Raw genomic sequence first — 22,733 nt, forward strand, 5'->3', positions numbered from 1 at the left:
TATAACAGAGATACCCCTACTACAGAACTGGAGTTACAGGACAGAAACTACTCCTTCCTGCCCTTTCACTTTGGGGTAGGGCAGCACCCACCCTGATGGAATTATGAGTTCCAACCTTGGAATTTGGCGTGGTGGTGTTTAATTGCGCCGGCCGCAGGCCTCGGAGCAGAGCTGTAGGCCTCATCACTCTTTGTTTTACAAATTAAGCAAGTTTATAAAAGTGGTCAGTTCCTCATAGGATGCTACTGAGCCTTCAACCCGCTTCCAGTGTGCCACGCCTTCCACACAGTGTGCCACGCAACCCATGCATGTGCCACATCACCTACGCAGAGTGCCACGTCCCCCACGCAGTGTGCCACGTCCCCCACGCAGTGTGCCACGTCACCCATGCAGTGCGCCACGTCAATCATGCAGGGCGCCACGCCACCCACGCAGTGCGCCACGCCACCCACGCAGTGCGCCATGCCACCCACGCAGTGCACCACGCCACCCACGCAGTGCACCATGTCACCCACACAGTGCACAACGCCACCCACGCAGTGCACAACGCCACCCATGCAGTGCGTCACACCACCCATGCAGTGCGTCACACCACCCATGCAGTGCACCACTTCACCCACGCAGTGCGCCGCGCAACCCATGCAGTGCATCACCCCACCCACGCTGTCATGCCACCCATGCAGTGCACCACGCCACCCACACAGTGCACCACGCCACCCACACAGTGCACCACGCCACCCACGCAGTGCACCCCGCTACCCACGCAGTGCACCATGCCACCCACCCAGTGCACCACACCACCCACACAGTATGCCACCCACGGAGTGCGCCACGCCACCCACACAGTGCGCCACATCATCCACACAGTGCGCCACGCCACCCAACCAGTGTGCCACACCCACCACGCAGTGCGCCACGTCACCCAACCAGTGTGCCACCCCCCCGCAGTACCCCACGCCACCCACGCAGTGTACCACGCCCACCACGCAGTGCGCCACATCACCTAACCAGTCTGCCACACCCCCCACGCAGTGCGCCATGCCACCCACGCAGTGCACCATGTCTCCCACGCAGCACACCACACCACCCAACCAGTGTGCCACGCCATCCACGCCGTACCCCACGCCACCCACGCAGTGCACCACGTCCCCCACGCACTGCTTGTAGCTGCCATGTTTTGAAATAAGCTTTTAACCCACTTCAGAATGCGTGCCTGGACGTGCACACCTGAGCGCCCAGCTTAGAATATTTGTATATATCTTTATTACAAAAACATCGAATGACGTGTGCAAGCATGGGTGACTATTTTTTTATGGGTTTGTAATAAAGTTTTACAAAAGCATTAAGGAGGGCGGGCAAAGGTTTGCCAAGGCTAGTAATGCATGGAACTTCACCTGCATGCGGAGTTTACTTAGTTGACAACTTTGAGTCTCTGCTTAAAATCTGTCTGCATAATAACATTATAACAGCAACACAGATATGTTGCACACATGTATTGAATTCATAATCGCTGACCAGGTAGATGCAAATAAAATCAATCAGTCGGTATTTGTATAGCGCGACTTGTCATCTCAGAGGGTATCCAGGCGCTATTCTGCGAGTGTCCGTCGAAGACAAAAACCTTTGCATGACAAATCTCTGCAAGCGAACTTTGGCCACGTTAAAAAATAAAACTTTGTAATTGCAAATGTTGAAAACTTTACAAAGAGCAAATCTTGAAAACTTTGCAGTCCGCATGTAAATGGTGCTCCAATTTTACATTTTGAGGCTTCCACAGAGGTTCCCAAGAAGCGATTGCGTATTCTGAGTTGGATTTTAAGCTTTCCAGAATATACTACACCGGGTAATTTGTTGAAGAACAGCAAAGCCTTGCTAAGTTCAAATAAACCTATGGGTGTTTTCTTGAACTGGTTGTACGTTTGGATTCTGGTCCCTGCTCAATCTCTTCTCTCCTCTTTCAGGCCACGGTCGTGTCTCCAGGGACCACCTTGTAGTAGGGTGGAGGGGGGTCCGCAGAGTAGGACGGAGGGGGCGGAAAGGGTACCCCTGTAGAGAAGATCATGCCCTGCTCCCCTGGTCCTGCAGGCGCCGGGGGCGTGGGGAGGGGGGCATTTCGGGCAAACAGATTTGGGAAAACATACAGACCCTGAAAGGGAAGAGACACTGGTTATTAATATGCCTTTGCATTCTATCTGAAGTTGAAATATCATGTCCATTAAAACTCCATTGCCTTTCAGTTGATTATTAAATGTTAAAGGCCCCTTAAAGAATATTCAATCATTTGAATTCACCGTCTCTCCTCAAACCTGATCAGGTTTACACATGATGCTTCCATGATCAGACCCAGTCCTGGCATGAACACAGCTCATGCGTGTCCATGGAAACAAGCAGGTAGGTCCACAGGATGAGCAGACCCTCGGGACTCACACCCTCCCGGCAGACAGTGCAAGTGGGTGTCAGCAGCAGGTGTATAACTTGCTGAGTTATCTTCTTGGATTAGATGTGTTTGCACCTCCAAACGTGCTGGGTAGCCAGGTTACCAATGTTAGGAAGTGGACAGAGCTAACATCATCACAACTACTACAACTAGCTGCCTCGTGGCTGTACAAGCGCCTGGCATGTATGTATCTTTGTCAAAAGAAATGTACTATATAGTGCTGAAAAGAAAATACTGGCGCTTTACTTTGTGTACTGAATGCTGCCGCCTCTTGTGTTGTCTGGTGGCAGTCAGCATTCTCTGCCTGCTGCAGGCCACTGCACGCATGCTTGCTAGGAGGTCTCTGTGGATGCGGAGTAGCCTATGTTACCACATGATGATGTATGTGCTTCATGTGTGTGCACGTTTAGTATTAGGCGGCGGACAGAGCTTTAAGAAACAAGCATTGGCATAGCCAATAGGTCTCGCTTTTGGGACCTTCTAAGTATTTAGTTATGCAGCACAATATCCTTGGTGCATCAACTGTTGCGTGGCTAAACACTTATAAGGTCCCAAAGGCGAGACCTATTGGCTATGCCAATGCTTGTTAATTTGTGTTCTTAGGGGAAACCGGGCTAGTGCCAGGAGGGTCATAGGTGAGTGGCAGGGAGGTGAGGAGAGAATGCCAGGAGGGACAAGGGTGACTGTCAGGCCATGGGGGTGAAGGGTGAGTGCCAAAGAGGTGAGGAGTGAGTGCATGAGTGCCAGGAAGATGAGACGTAAGAGTCAGGAGGGTGAAGGGTGAGTGCCAGGGAGGGGAAGGGTGAGTGCCGAGAAGGGGAAGTATGAGTGCCAAGGGTGAGGGGGAGCTGCCAGGCCAGGGGGGTGAAGGGCTAGTGGCACAGAGGTGAAGGGTGAGTGCCAGGTATGGGGGGGATGAACGAAAGAAAGAACACCTAATATTATAATAAGACAGTCTTTTTTACAATCCATCGCTTAAACTTGACAAAAGAAAAAAAAGGCCCTGATGAGATTCCAGGAACTGGTTTACAGGTTTCGAAATGCGTCTCCCCCCCCCCCTTTTTGATTCTGTCTCTTATTGATTGAAAACAAATATATATCGATTGTGCATTTGTTTTGTTGTGATGATGTTGTTGATTTGATTTATTTGTTTAAATATTGTGATCTGTTTGATTTATAAGTTGTTGTGTTTAGTATTGTAAATATGTGTACAGTTTGTCCTGATTTTGCTAATCTTTGTACAAAAAAATCTTTAAAATAAAAAAAGAAAGTCAAAGGTATAAAATATAAATACCTGGTCAGAATTCAATAAAATATTCTTGACCTTTAAACTGTGTTTGTGTTAAAGAACGAGTGGTCTCGGCACATTGTGTATTTTATATTTATATAAGGTCCAGCCTATTCCACGTCCAAATACGGACCTAACTCCTTTGGGTTACGAACTGTAGAGAAGTCATGCAACGTGAGAGAAGTTTTAAAGCTAGTCTTTGCATGGTATAGTATTTGTCCTGGAGGATAGACTCGCACCTTTGCACCACAAAGAACTTATGCCAGACGCCCTAACTATTCTTATTGGCTCAGGGACTAATGCATCCACTGCAGGGGCCTGTCTTCGACCTCATGGTCTCCGGTTCAAATCCCGGCGGGTCCACTCAGCCTTTTCTCCATCTGAGGTCGATAACATGAGTATCATTGAGTTGGGTAACAATAAAAATCTGTTATTCAGCGCCAAGATACCTACGGAGGAGCATGCGCTTTACAAATACACATGTTATGTTTTATGTTATGTAATTGCTTTGGGGGCCTCGAACAGTCTGAATTGTCACACTTGTAGGAATGTGATGGTTAGTAGTCATGTTGTTACTATTATTGGCAGCACTGGCAGTGGCAATAGGTGGTACAAGCTGAAGTTGCCTCCTCACGAGGGCCATGGCATTTTTGTTTTTTTACAAATTAAGCACGGCTGCCACACGCTCATTTTTCTCTTCTCTGTGCACTCAAATTTGAACAAGCCCATAAGACACTTAGTCCCTATCACATTCATCCAAACATTCATTTACTCACCCACTTACGCACTATCCATCTATCAGGCATCTGCCCACCTAACCTTCCTTACACCACCCATCCCATTCCACTGCTCAGATTGTAAACACCCATGTCGCGCCTCATCACTCACCTGCGGTGTGGGTGGTGAAGGGGCCGGCATCTTGATGAACTTGTATGCAAAGAAAGCGGTGACACTTGAAAAGTAGATTTGAAGAAAGGAGCAAAACAACATGGATGCCAAAATCCCCAACAGGTCACTCTGCAGAGAGAGATGGGAAATCATGAGGGGTGAGGTGAAGGCCAACGGTGGACATATCAGGGACTTCGCATCACATTTTTAGTGACGAGTTAAAAAGACCCCGTAGGTGTGACTGCCTTTGATGCTAGAGAAGATGTAATTACTGGCTTAAAAGTATTATGTATTAGAGCCAGTATTCAGAAAGGTAAGTTACTCCTAGTAACTTTACTACCATAGCATACCATAGCAGTAATTTACCTTTGTGAATTCCAAAAGTTGTTAAATTAGACTTTTGTTCTAAATTACATGTATGGTCTAACTTTACCTTTGTGAATCAGGACCCCAGTGAAGAGTGAAGGACCCCAAAGGCATACCATGGTGACTACAGTTCTCTCGACTCAAAATCCATGACTTTGCAAAGAATGGAAGAGCCCACTGGGTTGCGCCAGTTCTGAAGGCTTCATGTCAATGACTGACTAAAAATACATCATGTCTTAGTAAAAAGGGCAGAAATTCACAGGCGTTTCTGCCTACTGCCAGTTTTAAAATGCTGATCATGCACTCTTAAATCCTTCTATTCATGTGTAACATTACTGGTCTGGATTCTACTGGTAGGTTTGGGAAAGCCCATCCAGTCCGGACTTTAGGGGTATCGTGAAGCTAATCTTTGGCCCTTCTCACCCAACAATGATCAGATATTTACTCCTGCCAGTGGTAAGAGTAAATCCATTTCAAAATATGGAGTCTGGCCAAATCCTTCCTCTGTTCTAGTTGAGACATTTAAAGGAAGTTAAAGGTAAAGTGATATGCTGACCTCAGGGCTCCATTTAATTCTGAGCAATCTGCAGTGGCTTCTATGAGAAGATCAGATAACATTTGAAATCATCTATCTGATAGACTACTAGCTGCAGATTCCTTAACGTAGAATTAGCCCTAGACATGAGACTCTATCCAGAAAACTTTTGCAACAGCATCCCTTGCCTTGCGCAGGTCCTTCCGCGGAGTCGCCGGCGGCTTCGACCTCGGCGAGTTCGACTTCAGGTTGTGAGGGTGTGGTGTCGTCGAGGTGCGGCCCTGGGGTGTTCCCCTCTTTGACCCAGGGCGTCCCTGCCTCACACCATATCCCAGCGTGTGAGGCAGAGCCAGTGCCTTTTTGGCACCGTTCCTTAGCCGACCCGGCTCCGACCCGCCCCATTCTCCTAGGGAGCACGTGGTGGTGGAGGTCAACTCAGCACCCATCGAGGACACAGCAGTGCCTGTGGCGGAGTCCACAGCGCTGTCACGGCATTGGGTCGTTGATTCGTCTCCGGATGTCCCTTCTTCTCCGGAGGTCTGTCGTCTCCTCTTCACCGGAGAGTAGGCGCTGAGTCGTTGCTTTTTCCCCGGTGTCTTCTAAGGAGGGCTCTTCGCCGTCTCCTCGGCTATCACCCTCGGACCCTCTCTTCCGCATCTCGCGGTTGGTTGCCCCGCTGACTTCTCTGCCTTCTCCAGAGACCCCTCAGGTCCCCCACTCGTCCATGGATCGCCCATCCTACAGGGGCTAGCCGTTCCTTCCTCCAGCTGGACTCTGAATGGGCGGCTGAGTTTGCAGCCTTCGCCTACGAAGGAATTGCTCTCTCTCCCACATAGTCCTACAAAGGTGAGTGTTACCTTTGTCCGAGCCATTTCCACGGCCTCTGGCATTTTACAGATGGGCAACCATGTCACTCCATTTCCTACGGACCATTTGTTGGAAGTCCTCTACCAGGGCACTGGTGAAGGGGAACTGCTTTTTCCTTTTGAGGCTTTGCTCCACAACTCTCTTCTGGGGAACTGGGGGTACCCATCCACGGGAGATCTGGTGCCTCAGCCACTCCTCCACCACCACCGTCCTGCTCCGCATGATCCAGTCCGCCTTCCCTTCCACCCCTCGACCCAAGGCCCTCTTCTGCAGACTGCCTTTCCTTCTTTGTCTTCGGTGTTACTCCCTCCGTCACGGGAGGCCCGGTGGTTGGACTCCTGAGGGCGTAACTTCTTCGCTTCTACTAGTGCTGCTTTGTGAGCGCTCAACACAATTTGTGTGCTAGCCAGGGCTACCTCCAGCCTATGGGATTCAGTGGAGTCCCTCCTGTCTCGCTCCTCCCAGGAAGCTGTCTCCACAGACTTGTGGCACCATGTGCTGGATGGTCGGGAGTTAGCTGCGTTTATTCTTCGCTCGGCCTTGGATGTTTCTGATTCTCATGGTCGCACTATGGCGAGTTCTGTGGCCCTCCGCCGCCATGCTTGGTTGCGGGATGGTGTTGTTCCAGAGAATATTAGGGAGCGTCTTGTTGATCTGCCTTTTGATGGGGTTCTTTTATTTAACACCCACACGGATTCCACCATTCAAAAACTCCCTGCGGGGCTCCGTCCTCCTCCTCCTCCTCCTCCGTAGGCTTTGACTTGTTGGTACACAGGTGCCTTTTGGGGAGAACTTTATCCCACTTTTCTGTTTCGACCTACTGTTTCGGTTGGGCCGCCTGCATGTTCTATGTGGATACCTTCAGGGTCCTTCAGTTGACCCTTCTCATGTTGGCTGCTGGTACAGCCCTTTTGATTTAGTGGTGAGTTTTTTGGCTGTTGGTAAAGCCATATGGGTCCTCAGATTGGGCCATTTATGTAATTTTGGCTGATTGGTGAGCTATCTGTGGTGCTTCCACAGGTTCCATTTGTTTCTTGACCTCTGCTGCTGGATTTTTTCCCTAAGAGGTGTTCCCATGTTTTGTTTTGGGATGTGTCATACCCTAGGTGGGGTACTTGTAGCTATTGTGTAGCTCTGTCTTAAGCTGGGCAGGTGGGGACACCTCGGGTTCCTTTGTTTTCCCTGGCATCCTTGTATACTGCGGGATGCGGTCTTTTTTCTTCTGTCTTGGTGCTGCTTCCACTGCTCCAGGTTCTGTCCTGCTCAGTATCTAATAGATCGCCGGGCAGGCTCTGGTATGCTGTCTACGGCGTCGTGTTGGGGTGCTTCCACCTTGGTAACCGACGTTCCGGCCTGGCCCTCTGCCTTGTGTTCCACGTGGATTAGGATACCCATGGTGTTCTCCTGTGTTCTGGTTGTCGGCTTAGCTCTGCACTGCGTATTTCTCCTCTTATCTTCTGGCTGGTTCCACCTCTTTCCGTGGGTCGGGTTGTGCCACTGGTGTGGTCCTTCTCTGGGGCTTGTTCTGGGGTTCCCTTGCCCCTGCCTTCGTCTTGCACTTGGCTTATTCTGGGTGCACTACTACTTAGTGGTGCCAGCTGTTGGCTGCGCACGCTTGGTCACTGTAGTCCCCCTCTGTGGGCTTTTGTGTGTACTTGCATGCTCCTACCCCTTGCTTTGTTGGGGTTTGGCACAATGTGTCATCCTTTTTCACAGCTGTGCTTCTCAGTTGTAGGCCATTCTTGCCTTGTCCGCTGCCTCTGGGCTGATGCCTGTTCAACTGCCCCCTTTGCGATGTGTGTGTTCCCTACGGTGGGCTCTGCCTCCATCTTCCACCTCTTCTCCTTGGATTTGGGTGGTTCCTTCTTATTTTGGTACTCTTTGGCACTGGCTGTCCCTCTGGGGGTTTTCTGAGGGATGCCCTTGTACCTCCAGTAGGGTGCAGTATCGTGGCCTTACTTTCCCTTGTTCTTGCTTACTTCTGCTTGGGTGGGGCTGAGCCATCCCTCCTGTCCCCCTGACACATCCCCTGTTGGGCCTCCGCTTGCAGTGTTGCCCCTTGGACCGATGCTCTGCTCCTTCTCTTTCACTGTCACAGTGCTTGGCATTGTCCCTAATGGTGCTGTTCCTCACCATTCGCTTCTTTCTTTTCTGTTTCACTGCTTTTTCGCACACTGTTCCCATACTCTCACCGTTTTGTTTGTGATGGCTCTGCGTTGTGGCGCGGAAAAGTTCTCCGAAGAAAACTGAGGTTGGCGCGCCGGGGTGAGGTTTATGTGACCCTCCTGATGTCACGTACGCGGGCCACGTCAGGGCGGAGTCGTGTGGTGGGCCCTCCCTCCCCCGGTGCACAGGGATGCTGTGGCAAAAGTTTTCCGGATCCAGTCTCACGCCTGGAGATAATTCTACGTTAAGGAATCTGTGGCTAGAATCGTCTCTACCAGATACATCGTTACCGAAGGTAAGTAACTTGTACATCTCACCTTGAAAAAACACCTATGTAGTCCAGGCTACCTAGCAGGTCTGCTAGTAATTGCAGAATGTACAAGAGATTTTAGGAGCAAAACCACTACATCAGGAACTTCCAAAAACACAAAAGCACCAATCTATAAAGCAGTCATTCACCGGGGCAGCTGGGATCGCTGGAGCTCCCAAACAATCCACTTGAGACCTACCCCAGATATCTTGTCATTTAGAATGGAGATAAAGACTTGCCTTCTCAAGATGTTTATAGGAGGAGGAAATTGTGCCAAAGGTCACTCGTGCATTGAAGTCCGTCTACGAAAGATTCAGAATAGAGACCGCCCTGGCCATCATAGGTCATTGTAGTGTTATTGACCTAGGAGCGCTCCTCACCCGCAAGCGTTCTGCTCTAGAATGTGGGTACATCTGAGATAATGTGCTTTGTATGGAGGAGACTCTTAGGTTGGGCTACCCAGTCATTAGTAAAGGAGCTTGTAACCTCAGCGGTTTGGGTGTCGTCACTACAGTCATGTTGTGGGCTCCAACCCTCCTGACCTCAGCCTCAGCAGGTTCATCGAGGGTCTCCTTCCCTGTTTTCCATCTGTGTACGTTTTTGCTCCTTGCCTTCTTCCAGCTGTTTTTACCCACGTTTCCTTCTCATACCACCCTAGACATTCTAACCCTTCCTTTCATGTTACTTCATCTGTACACTAATGTACATATATGTCTTTCAATGTTCTGTGTATAGAACTCCAATATTGCCTGATGAAAAGGCACTAAACAAAATAAATACATACAATCAGTGGGAAATGGAGGTAACTACTACGTGTTGGGTTGATAGCTGGTCTGACTGGTAACCTTCCCTCTTTGGTTAAGGCTCTCGCACAGATGCAGAAAAAGCCTTCATGTCATCATGTACTAACCACATGCTAACCACTTCATCTTTCTGTGCAGCGGAAGTGACGTGACCCTGTAGTGCAGACCTCACAGATATTACCAGGAAGGGCTTGTGGGGAGACTCTACATCCAGACATAGACCCCAAGGCCTGTACAACTTCACTACGAGCATCAGCACTCAAACAGCCAGGTCAACCATCCAGCGGAATGCTACACGGCCTGTACAACTTCATTATGACAGCAGCCCTCAACCAGCCAGAGAAAGGCTACACAGCCTGTACAACTTCACTATGACCAGCAGCCTTCAACCAGCCAGGTCAGCCATCCAGAGGTAGACTACAAGGTCTGTATAACTTCACTATGACCAGCAGCACTCAACCAGCCAGGTCAACCATCCAGAGGACAGGCTACAAGTCCCGTACAATTTCACTACGACCATCAGCACTCAACCATCCAAAGGAACGCTACTAGGCCTGTACAACTTTACCCTGAACAGCAGCCCTCAACCAGACAGGCTAACCATCCAAAGTAAGGCTACATGGCCTGTACAACTTCACTAGGACCAGTAGCACTCAGCCATGTCAGCCATCCAGAGTTAGACTACAAAGCTGCACAACTTCACTATGACCAGCAGTCCTCAACCATCCAGATGTAGACTACAAGGCCTGTACAACTTCACTGTGACCAGAAGCACTCCGCCATCCAGAGGAAGGCTACAAGGCCTGAACAAATTCACTATGACCAGCAGCCATCAACCATCCAAAGGAAGGCTACTAGGCCTGTACAACTTTACCTTGAACAGCAGCCCTCAACCAGCCAGGTCAACCATCCAAAGTAAGGCTACACGGCCTGTACAACTTCATTAGGATCAGCAGCCCTCAACCAGCCAGGTTAACCATCCAGAGGTAGACTACAAGGCCTGTACAACTTTACCTTGAACAGCAGCCCTCAACCAGCCAGGTCATACCCCGGTAGGCAGACTGTAGTAGAACACAATCCTTGGGGGGAAAACACAATTGATTGTGGACAATTTCTAGGGATTCTCATGACAAGCAGCCCCAGAGCTGGAGGATGCACTAGGTCAGCCGGAAGTGCTGAAAGTAGGAGCAGGGCTGCATATGGTTTGTGCACTGCGGCCTTCTGTTACTACAAGTATCTTGTACTTACATGTGATGACCCTAACCCCTCAACACAGGCAATAGAGAAGAAACTTACTTTGTAACTGCTACTGCGTTGAATGCTTGAGAGAATGTCCAGAAACAAGAGTATTGTCGCAGTGGCGGCGGTGAAGAAGCTGAAAATATTCATCACCAAAGTGGCCTTCATCTGGAGAAGAAGAACCAGTGTTACTCGTGTAAGTCATGGGAGACATGTCTGTTGGGGGTTACAGCTGTAATGAGAAGTGATTCAGTTTCTTCAGATAGATGCAGAGTTGTAATGGAAAGCAGTAGTTGATCTAGAGTGGATGGTAGAAATGTAATGTGATTTTACAGAGGAGTAGGATTTGTTTCAGAGGCGGGTTTAGTGCTTTGTAGATGGTAGGTAAAGTCTTGTTAAGCCCTGCATTTGGTTTAATGGGAGGCAGGTAGTAATGTAGTTCCTTTTAGCCGGAGGCTGCGGACAACCATAAAGTTGTGGACTTCGCTCAAGAGGCGAGTGGAACTGTAGTGGGAAATAAGATAAAGTAATGCATTGTCTTGATCAAAGGGTGGTAGGAATGAGCAGTTATGCAATGTTTCCCAGGTGGGCAAGAGTTGGAATAAGAAGGGATGAGCTGGGATAAAGTTGTAATGGGAAGGATGCAGTGACTCTCGACTAATAGTAGAGTTGGAAAAGGAAGTGATGCAGTGCCTCTTGGCTGAACGGACAGTTGACATAGGAATCAATACAGTGTTTCTCAACTGGAGGTAGAGTTGGAATGGGAAGTGATGCAGTGCCTTCAGCTGGAGGTAGAATTGGAATGGGAAGTGATGCAGTGCCTTCAGCTGGAGGTAGAGTTGTAATGGGAAGTGATGCAGTGCCTTCAGCTGGAGGTGGAGTTGGAATGGGGTGTGATGCAGTGCCTACAGCTGGAGGTAGAGTTGGAATGGGAAGTGATGCAGTGCCTTCAGCTGGAGGTGGAGTTGGAATGGGAAGTGATGCAGTGCCTTCAGCTGGAGGTAGAGTTGGAATGGGAAGTGATGCAGTGCCTTCAGCTGGAGGTAAGGTTGAAATGGGAAGTGATGCAGTGCCTCCAGCTGGAGGTAGAGTTGTAATTGGAAGTGATGCAGTGCCTTCAGCTGGAGGTGGAGTTGGAATGGGAAGTGATGCAGTGCCTTCAGCTGGAGGTAGAGTTGGAATGGGAAGTGATGCAGTGCCTTCAGCTGGAGGTGGAGTTGGAATGGGAAGTGATGCAGTGCCTTCAGCTGGAGGTAGAGTTGTAATTGGAAGTGATGCAGTGCCTTCAGCTGGAGGTGGAGTTGGAATGGGAAGTGATGCAGTGCCTTCAGCTGGAGGTAAAGTTGTAATGGGAAGTGATGCAGTGCCTTCAGCTGGAGGTAGAGATGGAATGGGAAGTGCTGCAGTGCCTCTTGGCTGAAGGGACAGTTGACATAGGAATCAATACAGTGCCTCTTAGCTGGAAGTACAGTTGGAATGGGAGGTAATGCAGTGTTTCTCCACTGGGGTAGAGTTGGAATGGAAGTTAGCGAGTGGTTCTCGGCTGGAGGTGGAGTTGGAATGGGAAGTGATACAGTGCCTTCTCCTGGAGGTAGAGTTGGAATGGGAAGTGATGCAGTGCCTTCAGCTGGAGGTAGAGTTGGAATGGGAAGTGATGCAGTGCCTTCAGCTGGAGGTAGAGTTGGAATTGGAAGTGATGCAGTGCCTTCAGCTGGAGGTGGAGTTGGAATGGGAAGTGATGCAGTGCCTTCAGCTGGAGGTAGGGTTGAAATGGGAAGTGATGCAGTGCCTTCAGCTGGAGGTGGAGTTGGAATGGGAAGTGATGCAGTGCTTTCAGCTGGAGGTAGAGTTTGAATGGGAAATGATGCAGTGCCTTCAGCTGGAGGTAGGGTTGAAATGGGAAGTGATGCAGTGCCTACAGCTGGAGGTAGAGTTGTAATGGGAAGTGATGCAGTGCCTTCAGCTGGAGGTGGAGTTGGAATGGGAAGTGATGCAGTGCCTTCAGCTGGAGGTAGAGTTGTAATGGGAAGTGATGCAGTGCCTTCAGCTGGAGGTAGAGATGGAATGGGAAGTGCTGCAGTGCCTCTTGGCTGAAGGGACAGTTGACATAGGAATCAATACAGTGCCTCTCAGCTGGAAGTACAGTTGGAATGGGAGGTAATGCAGTGTTTCTCCGCTGGGGTAGAGTTGGAATGGAAGTTATCGAGTGGTTCTCGGCTGGAGGTGGAGTTGGAATGGGAAGTGATACAGTGCCTTCAGCTGGAGGTAGAGTTGGAATGGGAAGTGATGCAGTATTTCTCAGTCGGAGGTAGAGCTGGAATGCAAAGTGATATCCCTCTCAATGAGAGGCAGAGTTGGGAAGAGAAGTGATGCAGTGTCTCTCTCCTGGTGGTCCAGTTGGAATGGAAGTGACGAAGCACCTCTCAGATGGAGGTAGAGTTGGAGTGGGAAGTGAAGCACTGTTTCTCAGCAAGAGGCAGGGTTGGAATGGGAAGTGATACAGTGCCTCTTGACTAGAAGGACAGTTGAAATGGGAAGTCTTACAGTGTTTTTCCACTGGGGTAGAGTTAGAATAGGAAGTGGTGCAGGGCTCCTCGGCTGGAGGTAGAGTTGAAGTGGGAATTGATGCTGTGTTTCTCGGCTGGAGGTAGAGTTGGAATAGAAGTGATGCAGTGTCTCTTGGCTGGCGGGCCGGTCCAGTTGGAATGGAAGTGTTGCAGTGACTCTAAGCTGGAGGTAGAGTTGTAATGGGAATTGTCTACCAGTTTGTGATTGGGTTGGAATGGGAAGTGATAGGGAGCCTTCCACACGAAACGGAGTTGGCATTGAAAGTAATGCAGTGTTTCTCAGCTGGAGGTAAATTTGGAATGGGAAGATGTGCACTGTATCTAAGCAAGGCCTAGCTTAGGAATTGTGTCTCTCAGCTGGAGGTAGAGTTTGAATTGGAACTGAAGCAGTTTCTTTCAGCTGGAGCTAGAGCCGGAATGGGAAGTGATGTTGTGTCTTGCAACAAAAGATAGAGTTGAAAAGAGAAGTTATTCAATGCTTCTCGGTTGCAGGGAGCGTTGGACTGAAACGTGTCTACCAGCTCGTGATTGGGCTGGAATGGGAAATGATAGAGCTCCTCCCTTCCGAAACGGGGCTGGAATGAAAAAGTATGCAGTGCTCTAATCTGGAGGTTCAATTGGAATGGGAAGTGATGCACAGGAGGTAGGTTTGGAATGGGAAGTGATGCACAGGAGGTAGGTTTGGAATGGGAAGTAATGCACAGGAGGTAGGTTTGGAATGGGAAGTGATGCACAGGAATAGAATGGAATGGAATTGGATTTGTTGAGCACGTGGCTACCCGTGGGCGTCCCAGCGCTGAGTATAGACTTAAGCAGAAGAACGGAGGCCTAGGGAAGAAGGAAGGTTTTTAGGAGTTTGCGGAATTTCAGCAGGTTGTCTTCTTTCCGAATATTGAGGGGGAGGGAATTCCATAGCTTTGCGGCGTTGAGAGAGAAGAGACGTCCGCCTGTTCGTGCTTTCTTTATTCTGGGAGTGTTTGCAAGATAGAGGTGGTCTGTTCGCTTTGTAGGGGGTAATCAGGTCTCTCACGATGGGAGGGCCCTTGCCCTGGAGTGATCTGTGGGTTATACAGGAGGTAGGTTTGGAATGGGAAGTAATGCACAGAAAGTAGGTTTGGAATAGGAAGTGATGTACAAGTGGTGGATTTGGAATGAGAAGTGATGCACAGGAGGTAGGTTTGGAATCGGAAGTGATGCACGGGAGGTAGGTTTGGCATGGGAAGTGATGAACAGGTGGTAGGTTTGGAATTGGAAGTGATGCACAGGAGGTAGGTTTGGTATGGGAAGTGATGAACAGGTGGTAGGTTTGGAATTGGAAGTGATGCACAGGTGGTAGGTTTGAAATGGGAAGTGATGCGCAGGTGGTAGGTTTGGAATGGGAAGTGATGCACATGAGGTAGCTTTGGAATGGGAAGTGATGCACAGGAGGTAGGTTTGGAATGGGAAGGCATGCACAGGTGGTAGGTTTGGTACGGGAAGTGATGCACAGACGGTAGGTTCAGTATGGGAAGTGATGAACAGGTGGTAGGTTTGGAATGGGAAGTGATGCACAGGTGGTAGGTTTGGAATGGGAAGTGATGCACAGGTGGTAGGTTTGGAATGAGAAGTGATGCACAGGTGGTAGGTTTGGAATGGGAAGTGATGCACAGGTGGTAGGTTTGGAATAGGAAGTGATGCACAGGAGGTAATTTTGGAATGGGAAGTGGAGCACTGGATGTAGGTTTGGAATGGGAAGTGATGTACAAGTGGTGGGTATGGTATGGGAAGTGATGCACCGGAGGTAGGTTTGGAATGGGAAGTGCTGCACAGGTGGTAGGTTTGGAATAGGAAGTGCTGCACAGGTGGTAGGTTTGGAATAGGAAGTGATGCACAGGAGGTAGATTTGGAATGGGAAGTGATGCACAGGTGGTAGGTTAGGCATGGGAAGTGATGCACAGGTGGTAGGTTTGGAAAGGGAAGTGATGCACAGGTGGTAGGTTTGGAATGGGAAGTGATGCACAGGTGGTAGGTCTGGCATGGGAAGTGATGCACAGGTGGTAGGTTTGGAAAGGGAAGTGATGTACAAGTGGTGGGCATGGTATGGGAAGTGATGAACAGGATGTAGGCTTGGAATGGGGAGTGATGCACAGGAGGTAGGACTGGAATGAGAAGTGATGTAGTGTCTCACAGGTGGGGGTACAGTTTATGTTGCAGCGATGCATTGCGTTTTAACTAGAAAGTATAGAAGAAACCCTAGGTAAAGTATTTGTTGTTATATTTTAGTGGCAGATAATCGAATATGTTTGTTTCATTGTGTTACATAAATTGAGCCAAAGGAAGGATACAGTCATTGGAGAGTTGTATTTATCAGCCTCCTTCTTTCTGGTTTTCGCAGCATCACTTACATGACACTTTGTCCAGTTGGAGTTGATCGTCATTCGGATGGTTAGACCCCCAGAAATTATATACTGTTCAAAAGAACAAATAACATTTTAATTTCATTAGGTTGCTGTGCTAGGTGCATCAGTGTACACACTTCATTGAAGGTAATTTACTTGGCCTGCATCTCTGTCTAACCCATTTTCTTGTGTGGGGATTCTCTGGTTGCCACAGTTGCGTCTTCTCTTTTGGGAAGGCAAAGTAGGTGTGTAAAGCATTGTTCATGTGTAGATGGTTTGTTTTGTGCCCCATATAGGTACCCCAATATAGGCTCAGGTAGCAACGTAACCTCTCACCTGTATTCTCCCCTACCATTACACTACATAACGGTTCTTGGGACTGACCTTTTACCTAGTTACGTTACTGCTTACGGGATGTATGGTGTTCCCTGAGAACTAGCCTCGTCCATTATGCATGAGAATTCTTGGAAACTCAGGAGGACTACCATCTCCTGCATAATAACTATGTACAATGGTCATTCCTTCCGTCATCCTAAGTCCAACATGACACAGCAAGATAGAACCCCTGAGGGTACCACTTTGGGTATATAAACACCATATCGTGCCAAGGTAGTCAGAGGAGAAAAGGCTTCCATGCCGACACACTGACACAAGACGCGGAGGTTTCTGTATGCAGACACTCCAGCTCGCAGTGGTCTGACATCGCCTGCGGGGTGTCCATCTCGAGACCAAAACGGGGTCCCATAGTCTCTTACTTCAGATAATGGGGTTGACTTTATCCTAGAGGGATTCTTGGCTTTACACTCACATACATGCTAGGTACACTTAGGTACATCTAATTAGGGTATCATCGTAGGATTACAAATTCTACTGTCATGTATTTTATATACTTGCCTGTATTCCTTGTTTTAGCACAATGGTAGAAATCTATAATCCTTTTACTCTATTAGTGCTTATAATCATTTATATCTGTTATTGTCTAGTGGTTGTTTTAGCACACCTATTTTACACTAGAATGATGCTGGTCCGATAAATGCTTATTGAAAAACGTCCCTACCGGTTATTCTGTGTTTCGCTCTGAGACAAAGTGTGATACTTTTTGCTCAGTCACTCGTGCTCACTGTTTCCATGATCTTGAGGGATCAGGGTTGTCATGTTCGATAGTTGCCAAGAACTATTCTCTCCTTGGTAAGAGGGGTTTCTAGTGGCACTGTGAGCTAGCTGGTATACAGGCTAACATATCCGGTTGGGGTGTCTAGAATCAGTCTGACACCAATCCTCCAGTCTATGTTGTCTAAACGTGCAGATCCTATATAGGTTTAGAGGAACTATCAATCAATCTGACACTTATAAAGCGCACTACATACCCGTTAGGGTCTCAAGGCGCTGAGGGGGGGGTTGCTGCTACTGATCGAAGAGCCAGGTCTTGAGGGATGTATGACGTTACCACACGATCAAAATGATCGCGGTGCATCACAATGCAGCTATTACAACGCAAGTCGTTACCACGACTTGCGCTGTAGGGTGCTGGACTTAGAAATAGTATGATTTACTATTCCAACTCCAGCCCTTCGTACAGTAGGGAAGGTGTTGGAATAGTAAATCACACTATTCCTTAGTCTAGAGCGCCCTCCAGTGCAAGTCGTGGTAACGACTTGCGTTGTAAAAGCATCGTTGTGAATGTATTGCGGTGCTTTGACCGCGTAGTAAAGGTTGTTTCCCGGTCTTGAGGAGTCTTCTGAATGCCAGTGCTCCCGCAGGTCTTGGGTCTGCCGAGGTTGGTGGGGAGAGTGTTCCAGGTCTTGGCAGCGGCGAACTACACAACAGTAATTTTATAGTGTTCGGCGCTAACATCAACTTCGGGTGTAAGAAGTATAAGTGAAATGCATATGGTTTCATGTATATTTATAGAGGCTTACAGCCAGCCCACGTCATTCAGATGTTTGCTATTGTCATTCATATTTGTTTCTTCGTACTACAGCGCACAGAGTGGAGTAAAGGGTCAGCCCACTTCAGCCATTGGTCAACTTCACATAACTGACTGCACTTTGCTCTTTCATAAAGAGCACATCCTCACACAAAGTAGTTCTATTCAAGGCATGGGGCTGCAAGGCAATGTGGCATTCATTTGAAACTAAAAAGACAATTTCTTCTCTTAGACAATTTTTTTTAACTTTGAAGAGGGCTTGACAACTTACCCAACACTAAAGGTTTCCTAAAACTACGACAAAACAAAAGCATTAATAAAGCCAAAAGGCTGGCAGCTAACGCCAGATCTATTGTCTTTGGCAATGCTTGTTTAAAATAGGCATAGTCTGTTTCCTAGCCCTCACTCCTCCTCCTCATGCAACAAAGTGAGAAAGTAAACCTGAGAAAAGAGTTTACAAAAAGATAACTTTCCTGGTGCCCAAGAGTCTTGACCTTAAGTCAATGATGCAAGTTCTGCCACATGCCCGCGTCAGTTGTAAAAAAAAGTGCGAGAGTTGTACTTACAACCACGGAGCTCCAGAAGGGCACACCAATGCCAACAGCGAAAGTGCCCCAATCGTCATGGAGGATGAAGAGGACGATCCCCAGGGCTAGCAGTATGAAGCCTAGTAGGGCCTGTATATACTGTAAGACAAGAATACTTAATGACCACCCCATGCAATCAAAGACTAGTTGCAAACACAGACCTGGTAGAACCCTCCTCCCCATGTCATCAAACTATTTGCCTTACAATCAGTGTTCTCGCCTGCCTCACCTCACTTGTTAACATCTACTTCTTCTGTGGTACCTTCCCCGATGGTTTCTAGCCCATAGATACTCGGGTAATACTAAAAAACCATTGGCAAAGCCAATAGGTCTTACCTTTGGAACCATTAAATCAATGGGGTGTCACCCATCAAATCAAAGGACCTGGGTATAAATGGTTTACGAAACAGTGGTCCTTGACTATCAATCAGGAAACAAACTTTACATGAAACGTATTTTTAAATTCTGAGAATGCAAATTAAATCAGCATACTTAGACTCAAGCTAAAAGGGAGATATACATCTTATCTGGATTAGTTCCACATTAACTGAAGAATGAACAAATGCCCTGGCATATTGACAATTTCAAAACATTGTAACCACACTCAAAAAAAGAAGAAATGTACTATGGAAAATATTGCATATTTATTTACAATTTTATAAAGCAATAATAATGAGACAAACGGCGCAAGGACTATTTAAGTATAGTCAGTGAGAGAGTAGAGGGTGCTCAAGTGTTTAGAGAAAGAAAGGAAGATAAGTGCAAAGTTCTAATATTTACAGTATAGTAAAGCGGGCAACCTTCCGCTATTAGTGTGTGCCTGTCCGCACACTTGGTTGGAGGGGGTGGGGGGGGGAAAAACGTATTGGGTACAGGCACAGTAGTTATACAAGCGTCGACGTTTCGACCCTGGTGCTCATGGGTTGTTAGGACCTCGGCGGCGGGTCTTCCTCAGGACGGGGTTGAGGGGGAGGGGGGGGGGGGTTGTAGAGAGCTGGCTTGGCCGTGGTCCAATGAATGGTCTGGATCGGGTACCTGAAGTGAAAAAGGGGGAGTTGCTCTTAGAATCTTAATGAATAAATATTTACAAGGGTGTGGTCTGAGTGTAGGTTACAGGGTACATTACCAATCAGGTTGATCAGCTGTGAAATCAATTCAGGCTTTCAGGTTGTGAGTCACCTGTAGGATATAGAAGATATTGGAACAATGTCAGTTCCCATCTCCCTAGGGCACTGTCAACCGTGGTCTGAATGACCGTGAAGAGGTGCTGAGACAAATGGTGTCAATCAGAAATGGTGTCAATTAGAAATGGCTGAATGCATACTTGACAATTCACCATAGATATGTACCATGCTGTCTTTTGGGACATTTGCAGATTGTTTCATCATGCCCAGTAGCAAATGTTTCGTTTATTTTATGTAGAGGACATTGTATTGTACATTTTGTGTTTTATGTATGATGTATTACACCATTGATTTATTGTGCATATTGTGGCATCTAAACAACTGTGATCCAGATAGCAACACCAAAAATTCTGTAAACTGATAGAACTTGTGAAATGGTTTGATGTAATGTTGTATATTTCAAAGTACTCCCTTCTTCACATTAATATTCGAAGGGTAAACAATCTGACCCGAGTGCACACTAGGGATCTACAATACTAGTCCCTCGTTTATGTCTAGACCGGACCTTAACTAACTTGGTCCGTCCTTATTGTCTAATGCGTTCTAACTGGTTGAAATCACCCCATGTGACACCAGTCTCTAACGCGGAAGTAGCAGCCGAATCAGACCGCTGTTTACTGCCTGGGGAAGCGACAGCTCCTCGCGCTAGACGTCGTTTTCGTTAGACGCTGCCAGCAAACACCGGGGCCAGTTGATACAAGTACCTAGGTAAGCAGGCTTCCTAGTACACCTCCGGTCAGCTCACGGATCGGGTGTACATGCGTGAGAACGCCAATCTGCGTCTCATTGGAGATACGCCCAACAATTGAGGGCTCTCTAACACACCCCTTTGTCATCTTCCTTATACCAGGTGACATCGACCACGATATATTGAGGCGATATTTTCCCCCAGCCACCGGATTGCCCATGGGGGCACCGGTAGAACTGCCTTATCAAGAAACATCCCTTGGTGAGTTTTACACTGCACCCTGAATGCATAAGTTGATCACTGTTAAGATTGGGGCTTGAACATTTGCTCCTCCCCCACAGGTACTATAACTAGGAACAGACTGACCTACCCGGTGTATTACTCCCCAAGATAGTAGGTGAGTCTAACGTGCCTTACTATAGACATGATATTGAGTGTCAGTTGCCCTAGGGAGATGGGAACTGACATTGTTCCAATTCTTCTATATCCTACAGGTGACTCACAACCTGAAAGCCTGAATTGATTTCACAGCTGATCAACCTGATTGGTAATGTACCCTGTAACCTACACTCAGACCACACCCTTGTAAATATTTATTCATTAAGATTCTAAGAGCAACTCCCCCTTTTTCACTTCAGGTACCCGATCCAGACCATTCATTGGACCACGGCCAAGCCAGCTCTCTACAAACCCCCCCCCCCTCCCCCTCAACCCCGTCCTGAGGAAGACCCGCCGCCGAGGTCCTAACAACCCATGAGCACCAGGGTCGAAACGTCGACGCTTGTATAACTACTGTGCCTGTACCCAATACGTTTTTCCCCCCCCACCCCCTCCAACCAAGTGTGCGGACAGGCACACACTAATAGCGGAAGGTTGCCCGCTTTACTATACTGTAAATATTAGAACTTTGCACTTATCTTCCTTTCTTTCTCTAAACACTTGAGCACCCTCTACTCTCTCACTGACTATACTTAAATAGTCCTTGCGCCGTTTGTCTCATTATTATTGCTTTATAAAATTGTAAATAAATATGCAATATTTTCCATAGTACATTTCTTCTTTTTTTGAGTGTGGTTACAATGTTTTGAAATTGTCAATATGCCAGGGCATTTGTTCATTCTTCAGTTAATGTGGAACTAATCCAGATAAGATGTATATCTCCCTTTTAGCTTGAGTCTAAGTATGCTGATTTAATTTGCATTCTCAGAATTTAAAAATACGTTTCATGTAAAGTTTGTTTCCTGATTGATTACCTTTGGAACCTACAGACTTTGCTAATGCCTTTTGTGCATACTGTAAAGAAATGGCAACCCAAAACAATTCCCTATACTGCTACTATTAGCAAATAGGCAATTGGCAATTGTTTTTGGGTTGTTGTTCAAGTGTGCTTAGCCTTGCTGCTTAAGAGCCAGACCCTTTTTTGGTATTCAGTAAAGAAATGGCAACATTAATTTCTTGCTGATGCTGTGCAGCATGGCTAAAAGGAGAAAAAAAAGGCATAATGGGTTGGCTACCAGAGATCATGCCATTTTGTAAAGGTGCACGAGTCATAACGCAGGTGTGCACATGCGTCACCTATGAAATGACATAAGCACCATTTTTTTTAACCAAACCTCCAAGGGAGGAGAGAAAAGCAGCACACAAGGAAGGGAGCAACTCGAAGAGTGGGGTAAGTAGCAAAAAAGGAAGAGAGAAACAAAAGGAAGAGAGAAACAGGGGTGAGGGAAGAAGAACACAAGCGACAGAGAGTGCTAGTGAAGTGGGGGGAGGAGAGAAGAATATAACGGAGACAGTTGTAAAACACAGGCACTCTTGAAGAGCAATCACAAGTTTGATGCACTATTTCCAGACACTGTAAAACTCCTATTTAAACGTGCTCACTTCCAGGGTCACCTGTTTGGAACACCCCCCCAAAAAAACAAAAGTTGTAAGAGAAGGATCACTGACTATTTAGCTAATTTGCCATTGAGAGCCATTCATTTGGTTCACATTATTCTTAATACCATGGAATTGCTCAGAAATATTTCAACAACAAAGATTGTTCAGAAGAAAGCATCAAGTTGTCAAGTGTTTTTCAGGGCAAAAAAATATTAGTCACACTAAACACTCAAGCTCGCCAACTTACCATTGGTAAGTGAGGAAAAAAAGTCTGTTTTTTTGGAACTCCAATAGCTCTGCGGAGCTTGGAGTGTGACAAATTCCTCTTCTACAGTTTAGAGATTAGTGTTCGGTGTGACTAAAGTTTTTTTGCCCTGAAGAAGTTCCTATGTTATGGAATAGACGTGTTGGCTGTGTCTTTATTTGTCATAGATGTGTGACAAGCAAAAAAAGAAAGAACACTAAGAACATACATGGCATCTTGATGCTTTCTTTGAAACAATCTATGTTGTTGAATTAGTTTCGACCGATTCATTGGTATTCAGAATAATGTGATCCAAACAAATAGTTCTCCAAGACAAATTAGCTAAATAGACAGTGCTCATTCTCTTAAAACTTTTGTGAC

The 22,733-nt window shown here is 47.3% G+C and overlaps 1 protein-coding gene across 3 annotated transcripts in view; it reads right to left on the minus strand.

Moving 5' to 3' along the window:
- Positions 1 to 1,294: 1,294 nt before the first annotated feature.
- Positions 1,295 to 22,733, minus strand: part of LOC147663465 (membrane-spanning 4-domains subfamily A member 12-like) — a 124,005-nt gene continuing 102,566 nt past the window's right edge. Inside the window, exons 3-7 of one of the 3 annotated variants that reach the window (XM_086950428.1) lie at positions 18,338 to 18,457; positions 15,851 to 15,913; positions 10,957 to 11,067; positions 4,614 to 4,742; positions 1,295 to 2,146 (exon numbers count right to left, since the gene is read on the minus strand). In XM_086950428.1, the coding sequence (XP_086806554.1) occupies positions 1,958 to 2,146; positions 4,614 to 4,742; positions 10,957 to 11,067; positions 15,851 to 15,913; positions 18,338 to 18,457 (612 nt within the window). In that variant the 3' untranslated portion in view covers positions 1,295 to 1,957. The remainder of the gene's footprint in view (positions 2,147 to 4,613; positions 4,743 to 10,956; positions 11,068 to 15,850; positions 15,914 to 18,337; positions 18,458 to 22,733) is intronic. The other 2 variants (XM_086950430.1, XM_086950429.1) reach the window with 2 other exon arrangements.

This window comes from Lissotriton vulgaris, unplaced genomic scaffold (genome assembly GCF_964263255.1).
Source record: "Lissotriton vulgaris unplaced genomic scaffold, aLisVul1.2 SCAFFOLD_904, whole genome shotgun sequence".
NCBI lineage: Eukaryota > Metazoa > Chordata > Amphibia > Caudata > Salamandridae > Lissotriton > Lissotriton vulgaris.